General features: G+C 32.4%; 1 protein-coding gene across 1 annotated transcript; it reads right to left on the reverse strand.

Moving 5' to 3' along the window:
* Positions 1-397: 397 nt before the first annotated feature.
* On the reverse strand, positions 398-5,358 carry LOC112276878 (putative trehalase). The gene is made up of 12 exons (XM_073531044.2): positions 5,031-5,358; positions 3,916-4,213; positions 3,576-3,695; positions 3,331-3,446; positions 3,123-3,223; positions 2,667-2,773; positions 2,439-2,511; positions 1,969-2,145; positions 1,790-1,877; positions 1,552-1,651; positions 957-1,170; positions 398-798 (listed from the first exon to the last, which is right to left on the reverse strand). Exons 1-12 carry the CDS (start codon positions 5,356-5,358, stop codon positions 703-705), a joined length of 1,818 nt encoding a protein of 605 aa, XP_073387145.1. The 3' UTR covers positions 398-702.
* Between the last annotated feature and the right edge of the window lie 10,038 nt (positions 5,359-15,396).

The following is a 15,396-nucleotide window of genomic DNA, read 5'->3' on the forward strand; positions in this document are numbered from 1 at the left end:
CAAGCCGCTTACGCTTCCTTTGAGCTGCGCAAAGCGAAATTGACAATAGGAAGCGGTCCAATTGAACAACATTTCATAAAAGAATTTGTGAGATTGACAGTAGCGATGCAGATCACGAGGTTCCGAGATATGCATACATCACTTAATCACAATTTGGAATTAACATCATCAACTAAAGTCGCACCATCAAAAGCTACACTCGTGGTAGCATTTATTCTCTCCACTGGATCCAAAATGCGCGTGGAAAGGAAGTTTGTGTGATGACGAATAAACAAATCTATGTACAACCACTTCATATTGAAGCTATTTGAGAATTAGACTGCATACTATATGCAACTACATACAGTTATGGGAACAAATTCACTTTAGTTGGTTCATTGAGGTTGATTCAAATCAATGGTTGTAAACTTTGAACTCTTACTGACAGATCGAAGCGCTGCGAATTAGATAAACAAGGTGTTTACAAATAATGTTTGGTTTGAGAAGCTGGCGTCTAATCTTCCGAATGGAGGGCGCACAAAACTTCTTCTTCCCGTTGCATTAAGAAATTCACCCGCAGTGTATGAAAGGTTAGTCTAGGTAATGTTCAAGTCAAGATAGTCTTGATTTCACAACAATATATATCTAACAATCATGCAATAAAGGGGTAGTATTGTGGTCTGTGGCAAAATAACCTCGCAGTTGCCCGACCGACCGTAGTTGTTATGACTTATAATCAAAGTCAAGTGGTAAGTCCTCGGGCCAACCATAGTCGTTCAAGAGTGTCAGAACAACACCGTTTGTCCACCCAAATCCAGTCTGAGTATCACCAGTAGCAGGGGTTATGATCAAATTGAATATTCAGAACCTTCACTTTACGTTACAAAGAGATAACATGAGTCACAATCGGCATCTAATCTTTTCTCGAAGACATTGCAACTAAACCACAAAAAAGTCCACAAAAGTCAACACTTTACCTGCGTTATATACTCTCCACCACCGCCAACCTCCCCACAATATCGAGCGTCGTATTTCTCAACCATGTGGCCAAAGCGTTGAAACGCTAAATAATTAGATCGCAACCAAGACCTGGTTATGCTCTCTGCCAACTCTCTTGCTTTAGGAGAACCTGACAAGATAAGTCCCTCAATGAGCATATGCTGCAGCGGAGCCCATGCATTTGGAAAGTCCCTGAAAATCGCAACCAAGACATATGAGTTTTCTAGAAGAGTCTACTGAAGAAAATGTTCTCTATTCATAGTCAGCCTAAATTGACAAGAACAAAATATGTCAGGGTTGTTATCCTCGGAGAACCAAGAACCAACGTGGAGAATGAAGGAGAGATTTAAATTGACGATCCTAGGATATCCCACATCAACTATGTTTACAGAACAATCGCATGTTTGATCTGGAGGACTCTATATCCATTCGGGGCATTTGCAAGAAACTGGTATTTGGGAATGACCGAAAGGACCTATTCAAACTGACTCTACCAGTAAATGAACTAATATTCAACCAACGTGCTGTCATCAACAGATATTCCCACTGAAGTGAAATAGAGGAAGTACAGACCACTGCTGTCCTGTCTTAATGAGCGAAGTTGCTATTCCACCAGGCAATATTAGGCCCGAACTGGACAGTGCCTCCACCACTTTATCAATTTTTGCATCTCCTGCTCACAAAGAACATCAAATCAGTGTAGTGACGTCCAAGAAATCATATGCGAAGTGCGCGCAGAATGTCAAACACACAAATTTAAATGATGATTTTCCAGTATTCGTAAGTCGCAAAAATAGTAAAGGTGTTCAACCTGCAGAAAGTAAACCGCACCACAAAGGAACAAAATTTGATGCATACACATTTTGGTTTGCTCTGTCGCTGTCCCACATGTAAATTTTCTGCAAGGCATTGAAAAACGGTAATTAGATGACACAATCATGAGCCAAAATAAACCTAAGAAGAATTCTTGCTCCACACAAAAGATAGTACCTTCACCCCTTTGACAGGCTTCTGCAAGGGGAGCCAATAGTCTAACCATTGACTCTTATTTTCATTCCAGAGTATCGCTTCAAACGCTCGTTTTCGAGCATCAACAGCCCTTGTGAAACGCTTCGCCACTGAAGTATTGTTCAATGCCTTTGCCAGGTACGCTATGTCGAGTTCCATCTGACATCGAAAGAGAGCATCGTTAACTTGAGATGAAATTGAGAAGCTGTAATATTCAATCTTGCCAGAATTGTATCACGACAAAACTACAATGATCCTTCCACAATGACTTGGGCAAAACAGAACAGCATTAGGAAAATTGCTAGGTTTTACTGGAGTTGATATTTCAGACGAAATGGAGCAATCTTTAGAGAAGATTAACTGCAAGATTTCCGTGACAAGCATGTCTCACCCTGTCCATTCTCGTTTCCATAAATCAAACATGATGCAAGGGTCAAGGGTTTAATTTACACCTGAAGAAGAAATGCGTTGAGATCCACGGGAATGATGGAGGAGGTTTTCATGGAAGACAACTGCTCCTGATCCCTGGGAGACAAATGAAATTGAAAAATTCAGGAGAGTTCCTGATTTGTTTCAGTCCGAATAAATTGTAACAAGAATCAATGTTCACATACATTTCTAATATAATTAGCGGTTGATAATTTGACAGACCATCATGCGACAGATAATGCTCTGCTTACTCCATCCATCTTGAGCTAAAATCCCAGCCCGACTCGGCTGCAGTGGCAATATCATGATAGAGCTGTTGTTGCTTCAACTTACTGAACCCTCCGGCAATGCATTTATCCTGAGTCAGAAAAATCACAATCCCAGATATTCAGCTACAAGTAGGTAAATTGCGGGTTCACAGTGCAAACCCCGAGAGAAATATTGAAATTAAAACGAAGGATTAAGGCTGCTAAGTCCATGGGCAAGGGACATAAGCAGCCATGATCTAGGAATGCTATGCTACCTGCAACAATATGACCATTACATTAGGAATAAGGCAATGCAGCATTTCCCAAACGCTATTTTGTGCCCGGGAAATGAGCACGAATGGCGGTATCTGTGAGAGAGTGACCATCCCATAGATCTTCGAATTCTTTTAAGAGTATGAAGCAGCCAATTTAGTGGGTAGGTTTCATGCGATGGCTTACAATGGTGGAACATTCAGGTCGGGGCTGATCCCAATGAGCACTGTAACGGCTGAGCCGATGATCACGTCCTTGACTGTCTCGTATTGTTACTACATGAGAGCCTGCATAAACTCAAAAGGAGAATTCACTTGCAAGATGTAACGGATTGGGACCGTTCCCACGCTACCGGTATGATAAATTAATAGATGAAAGGACAACGACAAGTCACCTGTGACCCAGAAATCATGTTCGACAAGAAGAAGTGGCAGCGCTCGTGTTGCCAGCTTAAGATCATCAGTTGCAGAAAATATTGCTCGCACCATCCTGCTTAGGAATGGAGGCTGACTACCTTCCACAGAAATACACACGGAGATTTCTAAGAAAGCTATATATGGGAAAGTAGTTTACGAGAATAGAGACGCCATTTTAAGTAAAAAAAACCTGAACTGGGTCAAGGTACGAGACACAACCAACCTACGATTTTCGTAATATGTTCTTGCACCATTTGGAAGAAAGCCATACGCTTGAACTACTGCCAAAAAGTTGTCTATCATTCCTGCTGCTGTCTTTTTCATTTTGCTTGCAAGTAATCCCCTGTTGAATAATGAGCGAGAATCCTCAGGAATATGCAAGAAGCAAGAGAAGATAATAGAGAGAATCGCCTCTGCGCTCACGTTACAGCGCTTTCCGATCACGCTGTAACAGGCGGGTTGGACGAAGGAGGACAAGAGTTCTGTTTCTCGTAAACGATGAAAGGTTTCTGGAGGAAGTAAATTACAAAAAAAATCAATAGAACAAGAGTGAAAAAACGGACCTGATGACCCAATAGCTGTCCCAGTAATATACCTCTCGGAACCGTTCTCCAGGTACTATAAAGGGGTGCTTTAGTGGAAGAAGCGTGTGTCGGTCTGGCTCCCTCTCCACGGTGGGGCAGACAAGGCGAGTAAGTGAAGGCCATAAAGAATGAACTTTCAGACCCCATTTACGCGCATCTGTATTCTGTACTCGAGGAAGAAAATCGGGAGGGTTCGCAAGGTGATCCTCCGGTGTATAAGGGACCAAATCACTGCCAGTTTCACCGAAGTAATCCTTCAAGAATGTCTTCAGAGTGTCTGCATCAAATCAATTTCACATAGATCAGTGCTACATATGTGCGAATGGATTACCAAATAACCTGACTGATACACATGAATACGTCGTTGTTAATGTTTGGCATTATTCCCGTCGTGGTAAACGAGGTCCTCACAGAATGAATCCTGATTTGATTTGCGATTCTTAGAACCCTCAAACAGCACTAATAATTTTAATCAACGAGATACCAAAGAGAGTACATCTGCCGTGACAAGCACATCTCCGCTGCAATGTTCCATCATCAACAAAAAAAAAATTAAATCATTTTGCCGCAGAATAGATCGTTGCTAAATTTGACTCTCTATAATAATTACATTCGGATTCGTCCACTGAACTCTTCAACAGTAATGTAAATCCCATTGCCAACGATGATCATAATAATTACAACAAAAAATTAAGATCATGGAAACAACAAATAATCCAATGAGGTTTTCAAATTCTCGGAGCCTGATCCTCTTGCAGGAAAATGATCGGAAACTAGAAGTCTATTCCCAAAATATATAAGACACCAAACTGAAGTCTACCAGCAACTCCAGCATTGAAATGTTATGACTTTCGTCAACAATCAGTCTATACTCAGTGCCGAAACAGAAAAAAATAAAAATAAAATCCGGTGGCCTGAAACAATCGACTCGTCAGAAGTACTACCATCACCACTTCTATCTGCAGAATTAAATCTCTCGGAATCCGAACCTCCCTCACTTCTATTAAGAAACCAAATCAACGAAAAAACATAAAACGAAAATGAAAAACCCGCGCTCGCAACATTCTACACTGACTCACAACTTTGGCAATTACCTCTGTCCACGGAACCAGTGATTGGAGCACGAGGTAGAGACCTGAACGCCTCCACAGTTTCCTTCAACGTACTCTTCAGGGGCAAGTCAACGTACAACTTGGGATCAAACTCAGCGTCACCGCCGAAGCTGTCCATCGCTGTGGACTGCAAGTCCATCAGGAAGCAGAGAAGCTCCCCGGCTCCATCGTCATAGACCCCCTCCCCGTATCCCCCGTCCTCTCCAAATTCTTCCACCATATCCACGATAAACCCATGCTCTTTCACACCACTATTTACCTTCTTCACCACCGCCCCGCTCTCCACGCACTCCTCATCATCCACAGACATTGCTAAAGCCTCCCACACTTCGCCTCAAAAACAATTTTGTACCTCTCTGTCTCCGCTTCTCTCTCAATCTCTCTCCCTAGCGATCAATCACCAGGAGCATGCATCAATGGACAGATCGAGGAAAGAGAAAAGACAGGAGCCATGCATCTGGCGACGCTTATTTGGGGGGCGAGGTTGGGCGAGACCAGTGCCTGGTAGGTACGAAGACAGGCGGGGCATGTAGCAGCCGTGGAGGTCGGTGATTCCGCCCTCCGAAATCACGCTGTTCTAATGGCGGTTTGCGCGAGGTAACGAACCGGACGAGCACCACTCCCACCTCTGACCTGAGAGAATTTTGTTGCAGACTCAGTGTCGGATTAGATTAGTAAGTTATGCATGTTGTTTAACAATAGCTTGAGGTTGTTTGTGGTGAAGCCCGTTCAACTGTAGCGTGCGCAAGTCACGGAATGAGGAGGGAATGCACAAGGAACAAGGCTAGGATTGTCGGGTACCTGCTCTTGGTAATCTCGATCCTGTCTCGTCATGGTTGTTTTTCGCCTTAGAGTGTGAATCCCGGCTTTCTTATTGTGGTAAAATTTTCACATTCATGTTTAAGGGATTCCAGGTTTCCTTCCTGGCTACCAACTGCGGTGTTGACTTGGACTATTTGGAGGAGACTGAGTTGAAGTCGTGGTTAGCAGATGCAATGCAAATCGGAGTAACTTCAAATTGAATGAGGAAGTTATTTTTTGGTGAAGTATTGTTTAAGTATTGTTTATGTGCTTTAATGAACGTCGCAAACAGTTACAAGCAGGCGCCGTAGTTGGCGTTACGGTCGATCCTGGCAAGGTGACTTAGACGGATGGAAGAGTCGGGCGAGACCATGTGGCGACGATGTGGGAGAGAGGACCCGACTGCAGAGAATAGAATGTTCGTTACCTTCGTCTTATTCAACTTTTGGCGCATGTGAACTGTTGAGATGAAACGATCGTTACGGAAACCACAGGGGGGCGGGATTCCGGTCCGGCGTGATTGTGCTCTCCGGTTGGGACCTTGCAATAGGTGCCGCAAGGCCACGTTTCAAGCGAGGAAAGGAGCAAATGCGCAGTACGATATCTTAATAATAATATTATAATTCTGATGATATTGGTTGTGAGTTTGGAGTTCTTTCCACTGTGTTTTCCACTGTGCTGCTCAGAGCTTCCACGCTTCCCTCCACGCCTGCAACATGGATGTCGCAACATGGCCTTGCATTGACGTGAAGGAAAATAACCCCCCCCCCGCTCAAACGGAGCTCTTTCTCGCACTGTTGCGACAGGCCTGCTCGATTTGAATTCATCCCTGCATGCCACATTGCTCCCTCAGCGCTCGACAGGTGGGATGTCCCGTACTCTCTCCTTCATTGCCCACGCTTTCGGGTAGAGAATTTGAAAACGAAGTGGGGATCATACTTTTTTGTAGTATATGTTGGATCGTGAAATCTGGACTTATGCAACTGTTGAGGGAGGGAGAGTTTTGAAATGGACAACCATGGCTTCCACGCCTTCATTCATCTTAATATATATGCATGAATGCTGACTCTACATCAGCATTTATGTAGCAGAATGATCTATCTATGACTGATTCTGTAATCTACGCTACGTCAATAGAAACACATAAAATACTTTGTTCAGTTGTCAAGTGTAGTGGGATTGATTTTTCAGTAACTTCTTTCTTCTCAGAAGTGCACTTGGGTTGTATAAATGGAAATCCAAAACTTAGCTCTCTCTCTGGTTGTTGTCCCCCCAAAGCCAGACTATAAGATATACAACTCCATCACGATCCCATGACACATGCCCTGTGGCTTGTGGAACAACTTCTTTAACTATTTGCCCACACAGAGCAGCAGATAAAAGGAGTAGGATGAGTATCCCTGCGTATTTTTCCCTTCTAATTCTTATTCTACCTTCATATTTGCCAACTAACTTACAATATCTTTGTTTTTGTGGTTTAACAAAAAAAGTAGTTCAGCATTGTTCCTTAACAAATGCTTTCTGTTAGTGATTGGTTGACAATAGGTCAAACTAATTATCTTCAATGAACTGATGGGGAACGTCGGGTTCATTCTAAGTTCCATTCATTGAGAACCTCATGTAATAGTGGGAAACTATTAAAAGTAAGTATTTTACATTCTTTTCTTTTTCTTTTTCTATTTTTTCCTTCTTTTTCTTCTTTCTCCTGGATATTCTTCAATGAGTGCTCAATCATGACAGTGCCCAGTTAGGGTTCAGCACATGCCTCCCCAGCTTGAACATAAAAACGATATTCCAAAATAAGTAAATTAATGTGTTGGTTACAAGTGAAGATCACTTTAGAGTTTCGAATTGCAAAAGCTCATTTGCAACTGTATTTTGTGGGATCGATAGTTGCTGCTCTTGCTGAAAGAATACTTAGAAAATAAACAGGGGTTTCATCACAGAAGTAGAAACAGCTTGTAAAATACATATATATATATATATGTATATATATGTTCTTTGTGTTGATCATATTACTTTTTTAACATCATTTTACTTTTTTGGAAAATGAAATAAAATATATGAACTTCTTCTGTAACTGTTTCCTTATCAGTTAACAGTTCATTTGAAAAGTATCACATCACCCAAAAAAGTAATCTTTGAATTGCAGAAGCAACTTACGACAGGCTTTTCTACCTTTTCCTTTTTTTTTTTTTTTTTTTTTCTTAATCCGTACCATTAAAATAATTATTTTACTTTCTAGAAAATTAGCACAATCTCTAAATTACTCTAGATTTACACCTGTAAAACTTGAATGAATGCATGTATATATGCATGTATAACAACTCACTATGCAATCATATACAATTGACATATTGGAGATTAAAACATCAACTTTAATAGATCATTACACTATGGAATAGAATAGAAACACAAGGTAGAAAATAAGGCAACATATGAGGCTCAAAGAATTTAGTTTGGGAAAATAAGTAGTAAAAACAAAACATTTGAGCAATGTAACTAAGAGCCTACAACAAAATAAAAATAAAAACAAACCAAAACAAACCAAAACACATGCTGATGTTTTAATATGAGAATAGGTAGTAAAGATAAACACTTGTGAGGATGGATCATTTATGTGATATATCCACAATATAAGTGTAGGAGATAACTTTGAAAAGAAAATGGACAATCCAAGTTAAAATCTACCTATATATATATATATATATATATATATATATATTGCAAATTTTGCTTTGATTACTTATTTATGGTTACTATCTTATAAACAATTGGCTATACATAATAACAACCAACATAATTGTGAAAGAATATTAAGCCAAAACATGTCTTATGACACAATCAATTTAAGAATCTTTTATCATTTTTATTTTATTTCTTATTTATTTTTTGAAGAATTAAACAATCTAATGCAATTATCTAAAAGAGTCAAGGAAATTCTAAAAATTATTAGAAGATGTTAAGATTATAGTTTTGTACATGTCCATGAGATTACTATTTCTTCTAATACCAAGTTCAACAATAATTTTTTAATTATCTATCTTTGTATATTTTTAAATATTAAAAATTTAATTTAATTATTTTTTAACATATATGCTATCTTTTGGTTTTTCTCTACATATATGTAATATTTTTAAATAAAAATTATAGCTACATTTCTCTAGCAAAATTAAAATTATTCTAATTATTTCGTTTAATTCCAAATCATTAGAATATCCTTAGAATTATTTTTTCTATCCTAGTTTTAATCTATTAGCTTGTAGCAATATAAGTAAAATTTGAATATCTGTTTTTGGGAATCTATACAATATATATATATATATATATATGTATCGAAATGTTACTTTTGATGCTCACATAGGCTCACAATATCTAAAAGATGTATTAGTAGTATAGACTTTGAGAACTATTATGGTTGATCTAATAACTATAACAAATAAGATTCATTTTAAAGATCTTATAACTATATTTGCATCTCTTAATTTGACATTTTGATCTTACAAATTTAAGATTATAAAACATTGACTAACAAAGAAATAAGAGAATAATAAGTTTTTTTTTTATTAATTTCTTTCATTATTATAATGCATACATTGATAAAATAATAAATCATTAATAAAATTTAAAATTTATGGTATTTATTTTTTATAAATATATCTTATTTATATATAATAGTATTATAAATAAAAAGGGTTTTTGTTTTTATAATTTATTATTTAGGTTAAAGTATACCTCCTAATTATTTTAGTAAACATTATATCTTTTCAGTATATAAGATACTTAAAATTTTATCACCAAAATCATACAACAACGATTTTATCAACTTCAAACTTAATTTTAAATTATAAATATAACTGATAGTAGAAGATTTTTCATATAATTGGTGACCTAAAATGTGCTTTTAGGAATTGTTTTAAATAATAAGTAAATCTTTAAACTATCTAAAAACTTAATATAAAATTGACCTGATCAAGTCACTATTAGTAACTGGTAGAAGATTTAATATTCCATGATTTATTCTTTTTATATATTTTCAAAGAAAGTATTTAAAATTTTAAAAATTAACATTTGATTGAGGTTTACAATAACATGTGATGTGAATTTCTTTGTTATCTTTAATTTTATTGTAGTCAAAATTCATGCTCGTTGTCAAAAAATAAGAATAATGTTTAACGAATGTTTAGTTTATTCCTAAATTTTTCTGGATTAAAAAAAATTAGTTTTCAAAATTAAAATACTGAAATAATGACCAAAAGAAAAGATCAAAACAAAAGTAACAATTGTTATAATGCAAAAATTTGTAGTATTCTATGAATGTTTTGATAAAATTTAATAATATATATATATATATATATATATAGACACGCAGAGAAATTTACACACAATAATATTAGCTTATTAAAATTTGAAAAATATATTACTAAAATAATAAAATACTAAGATAATTTTATTAAAATGCTTTTGATAGTTTTATTAAGATACAATTTTAATGCTATAAAGTTAAGCATTTGAAGTGCTAAATCATTCAAAGGTGGTATTCAAGAAATCATAATTGTATACTAAATAAAATACATTTTTCTATTAGAGCTCTTCTATATATATATATTTTTTTTTAAAAAAGACCAAATCAAGACAAGAGACAGGCTCTAAGACAGATATTTGTACTATTTAAGATAAAATTATATTCTTCATATAATTTTTTCTTATTTTTATAAAATTACTAATAATAGAATTTTAAAATTTTCGTACTATATAAATATGCATATAAGACTATAAAATAGAAAATAACCAAGAAACAAAAGAAAGAGTAACATATATCTTATTAGAAATAATATTATATAATAAACCTAAAAAATTAATTACTTAAATTTCTTCGAAGATTATATGGAAAAAATTCAAGTATCACATCTTTCCTTTTTTTAAACATGTTATATCAAATTTATTCTTAAGAAAAACTAAAAAAGATCTAAAATAAATTAAACTTAAACATAATTACTTGTATTTAAAATAATTATACCACTGTGTTTTATTTAATATTTAAGAATTAATTTAAAAAATATTATTATGCTAAATCATATTTACATAGTTGAAAATTTGGTATAAATCAAAGATATGTAAAAATAACTTACGTATAAGTTTTATTTATTATTTAATATGTTCATAAATAATAGATTAAGCTCAACTATAATATTTATGTTTAAGTCTATGCATTGTGTGAAAAGGGCTTTCATTTATGTCTTGGTAAGACTATGAATAGGTTAAGATGAGATAGTTAAGGTAAAAATACATAAATATTTTGTGAAAAAGTAGAAATTTGGTTCAAAAAAGATTAATTAAAAAAATATTAGAGTTAATACTTAAGAATTAGGCAAGTTTAGATTGATTGAAAATTGTTAAATCTTAAAGGATCTATAAATTAGATTAATCTAAAATTTAAGATGCTTATAGAATACATAAAGACCAAGATCTGCACAAATTTTGTTAAGAAAGAAAGTTGAATTAAAATAAATTAGCTACTTGAGATAGTTATCAAACTTACAATGTAAAGCCAAACAATGTCAATGATGATTAACTTGTAACATATATTACTTTTATAGCAATGTAAATAACTAAAGAAGATAATAGTGTATAAATATTAAAACTAATCTAATGACTAAATTAAGATCTCTATTTTTTAATAATTCATAATTAAAATTTATATCTGTTTTGTTTTATTTTATATTTATATTTTTTTTTATTTTGTATTTTTTGTATTTTTAGTATTTTAATTAAATTAAAAAGATTTAGGATTTTAATTTTCATAAGGTCTACAAGTTTAATGAATATTAAGGTTGTTGAAGAAGTATAAATATAAAGTGCTTCATTATTATAATTATAAGAAAATTGTGATGCTATAAATGTTTTCAGCTATATTCATGTACCTAGTAAACTTCTATGTCGAATTTTACATAATATCATTAAGTATTAAAGTTTGTAAATATAATATTTAAAAATAAAATATTTCTAAAAAATATTTCAAAGACTATGTTGTAAAAAATTAAAATTTATCATTTTAAGTTATAATATCTTTTTATATTTTTTTATTTGTGTTATTTTATTAATTTAAAAAAACATTTAATATCTAGTCAAAATTAACTATTTTAATGTTATGAAGTATTGTAGTTTTAAAAATAATCAAAAGAATCATTATTTTTAAATAATAAGTTTAATCAATAAATATATTATTTACACATTTATTTTATAAACCTAGCGAACTTCTAAAACGTCAACATTGCTAGTCGTGATAACTTGCTAATTTGTATTTCAAAAACTTGAAAAATATAAGATCCTAATATAATTCTTATCCATGACATTGCCATAGGATAACATTGAAAATAGTGAAAAATGCCTCTTGATAACATATATCTAAAGAAATATGTAAATTATTAATTTTTAAAATTTTAAAATTTCAAAATTTTAGAATGCTTTAGAATATTTAAACTTAAATTGATAATATCATCTATTATATTACGAATAGAAATCTTTAAAAGTTAAATATTTATGATATTCTTAATTATTAATAAAGAAAATAAAAAAATCTTAAATTCAACTTATGTTAATAGAAGATATATGGTTTATTAAAAATTTAAAATTATATAATATTTAAATAAATATATATATTTTTATAAAAATAAGATTTAAAATATTTATAAAAATAAGATTTTTTTTATAAATATATAAATATATAATATTTTTAAATATTTTTCTTAATCTTGAGTATTTTTGTTATTATAAATATTTATTTGACACAAAATATAATATAAAACTATAAGAAATAATATATTAAAATCATTTTTTTAATATGATTGAAATTTTTATATCAAATTCATGATATTAATTTTTTTAAATGGTTTTAAATTTATTTATGGATTAAAATTAAAATCTATCGATTATTTCAATATTTTTATAAATTATTTGGATTATTAAAAATTTATTGATTTATAAGATTCAAAATTTGGCATTAATATTTATTATCAGAAATTTTAGAATATCTCTACATGGGATTTTAAAACTTGGATCTTGTTTATCTTAGAAATCCTAAGTTCCAATAATATTAGTATAGATTATTTTTATATTATTAATATTATTTTTTATCTTTCATTTTTTTTACTTTGTTATATATCAATCGTAAGTTGCTAACAATATTATATTTAAAACTTTGATGAATACTTAATTATATTTTTAAAGCTTAGAAAAAAGTAGGCTTATTTGATTTAAAATGACCTTAAACTATTAAAATATTTCAACTTGCACCAACATCTTTCAAGGTTAGTTGTTAATGTTTGAAATGAGAAACCTTAATCATATATAGTGGAATTTAGCACAAGAATATAATTTATTATAATGTCAATAATATATTTATATATATATATATACATACACATATATACACACATTTTTATATACTTAAATCTAAAACTAGATGTATTATAGATCTTTTGCATATAATTATGAACATAAAAAAATCATCAATTTTTTAAAATTAGGTGATTTCAAGAATTTAGAAAATAATAATGACAACTAATTAAGTCAATAAAAAATCATGTAATTATAAAATCTTTTAGTTTAATAAATTTTATCTTTTATTAAGTTATTTTGAATTTTGAATTAAATAGAATTAAAAAGTTTAAAATTTTATAATTAAATATGCATATGTCAACATTGTAACAAGGCATGGATAGGATATTTGTATTATTTGCACATAAAGATATGTAAGTGGAGTCGTTTTTGAAAAAAATTTAGAATTGAGGTTTGGATGGTGGTTCATGAAGGATCTGTCATAGAACCTATTAAAAAAACTTAAGGCAGTTATCATAGTGGAGCCCATCTTTAGATCTTCTAAAAAGACAATTATTTTGGTAGAGTCCACCATTAGAAATATTCTCGAAAGTTCCAGGATAATTGAACAAAGTATAAATAGGACTAACTAAGGCCATTTCGGCATTTGGTCAGATATGGCTTTAGACTCTTTTTTTAATAAAGTTTGGTTTTCTTGTTCCATTCTATTTGATTTTATTTGGTTCTGTTTGATTCTATTCTACTCTACTCAGTCCTATCTTTCAGGTTCTATTCTATTTGATTACTTTTAGTTTTATTTTAGTATCCTTGGTCTTATGTTGTATCAAAATCTTTGTTGTTTTGGATTTTGCAAGGTTTTAGACCTTAAAGAATTCGGTCCTATTTCATTGGTATCATAGCAAATATTAATTTGTTCTTTGGTATTATATTGATAGCCACTGTTTAATTCGAAGTCAATTATTGTAATCACATCAGTATTATTTTTGGACTATAATGAGCTAATTTAAGAAGTCAGATAAAAAGAAATAAGATATTAAAATAGCAAAGTTTAATAAGAAAAAATTATAGCATGGAAGATATGGTAGTGCAATCTAAGATGGAGACTCAGATACAACAACTCCTAGGCTAGATAGCTACTCTGTAAGGATAAATAGAAGTTTCTAATATAAAAGAGTTGACACTCGCTAGGTTGAAATTGAGCAAGCCTGATATATACTCAAGGGCCTTTAGACAAGAAGATGTATGCCAATAACTCTTTAATATACAACAGTACCTCCAATTATTTGAGACAAACACCAGTGAAGAAATTATATATGCCTCTAGTTATTTAAGAAGTGCAGTAGCCATTTAGTGGCAATATTAAGCTCAAAGTTATGAAACTCAAGGCAAATTTGATGACTTAGAGGAATTTGAGACCGAGCTTTGGAATCAAGTTTGTCTTATTAATGCGGAGAACTTAACAAACAATCAATTGGCTAATCTTACAAAATCTAGGTCAATGCATGATTATGTCTCCTAATTTAAGTCTTTATGTCCCCAAAATGGGAATATCTCAGAGGCAAAGATGATAGATTGGTTCATACAAGGAATAAAAATTGGTAATCCAATGGAAGGTGGAATTAAGGGATCCACAAATATTTGAGGAGGCAATTAGAATTTTAAAGAGGATTGATGCTATATATTTTAGGAATCATAGAGTACGACCTATTGCATGGAATCCTATACTACGAGCTAATATTGTGGCACAACAATCAATGCCGATAGAAATTGATGCTTTGTAAGGACCATTGACACTATAGAGATGACAAATATTAGCGCCAAAATGATTGTGGTTTTATTATCACAAGTCAAACCATTAGATTAGAGACTATTCAAAATATCAAAGTTCAAGCACAATAAATCATGACAAATTTATAATCTGGAGGGCTACCAACTTGATGAAGAAGTGAAGTAAGAAAATGATGCTCTCCAATAAAGTCACCATATACTAATATTAGAAATAGATGTTGTTTTTCAAAGACAAAAGACATGGCATTGGATAATTATCAAAAGATTCAATTAATGTGTTAAACAAGTCGATTAATAGGACAGCTATATCAAATACTTGTGGATTGCAACTCTTTTAGATGTTAAGGATATGAATCTCAAAGAAAGAGAATCCTCAATACACTCTTCTATCATTGAAGAGAACTAGAAAGTCACTCAA

The sequence above is a fragment of the Physcomitrium patens genome, chromosome 24 (genome assembly GCF_059467195.1).
Source record: "Physcomitrium patens ecotype Gransden chromosome 24, ASM5946719v1, whole genome shotgun sequence".
Taxonomy (NCBI): Eukaryota; Viridiplantae; Streptophyta; class Bryopsida; order Funariales; family Funariaceae; genus Physcomitrium; species Physcomitrium patens.

What these genes read in the sequence shown, in the direction of transcription:
- LOC112276878 (XM_073531044.2), bottom strand. Translation starts at nt 5,358, where the DNA reads ATGTCTGTGGATGATGAGGAGTGCGTGGAGAGCGGGGCGGTGGTGAAG. An exon ending in GACAGCTATTGGGTCATCAG is followed by an intron (nt 3,696 to 3,915) that starts GTCCGTTTTTTC and finishes ATTATTCAACAG; the next exon opens with GGGATTACTTGCAAGCAAAA. An exon ending in AGCCTGTCAAAGGGGTGAAG is followed by an intron (nt 1,878 to 1,968) that starts GTACTATCTTTT and finishes AATGCCTTGCAG; the next exon opens with AAAATTTACATGTGGGACAG.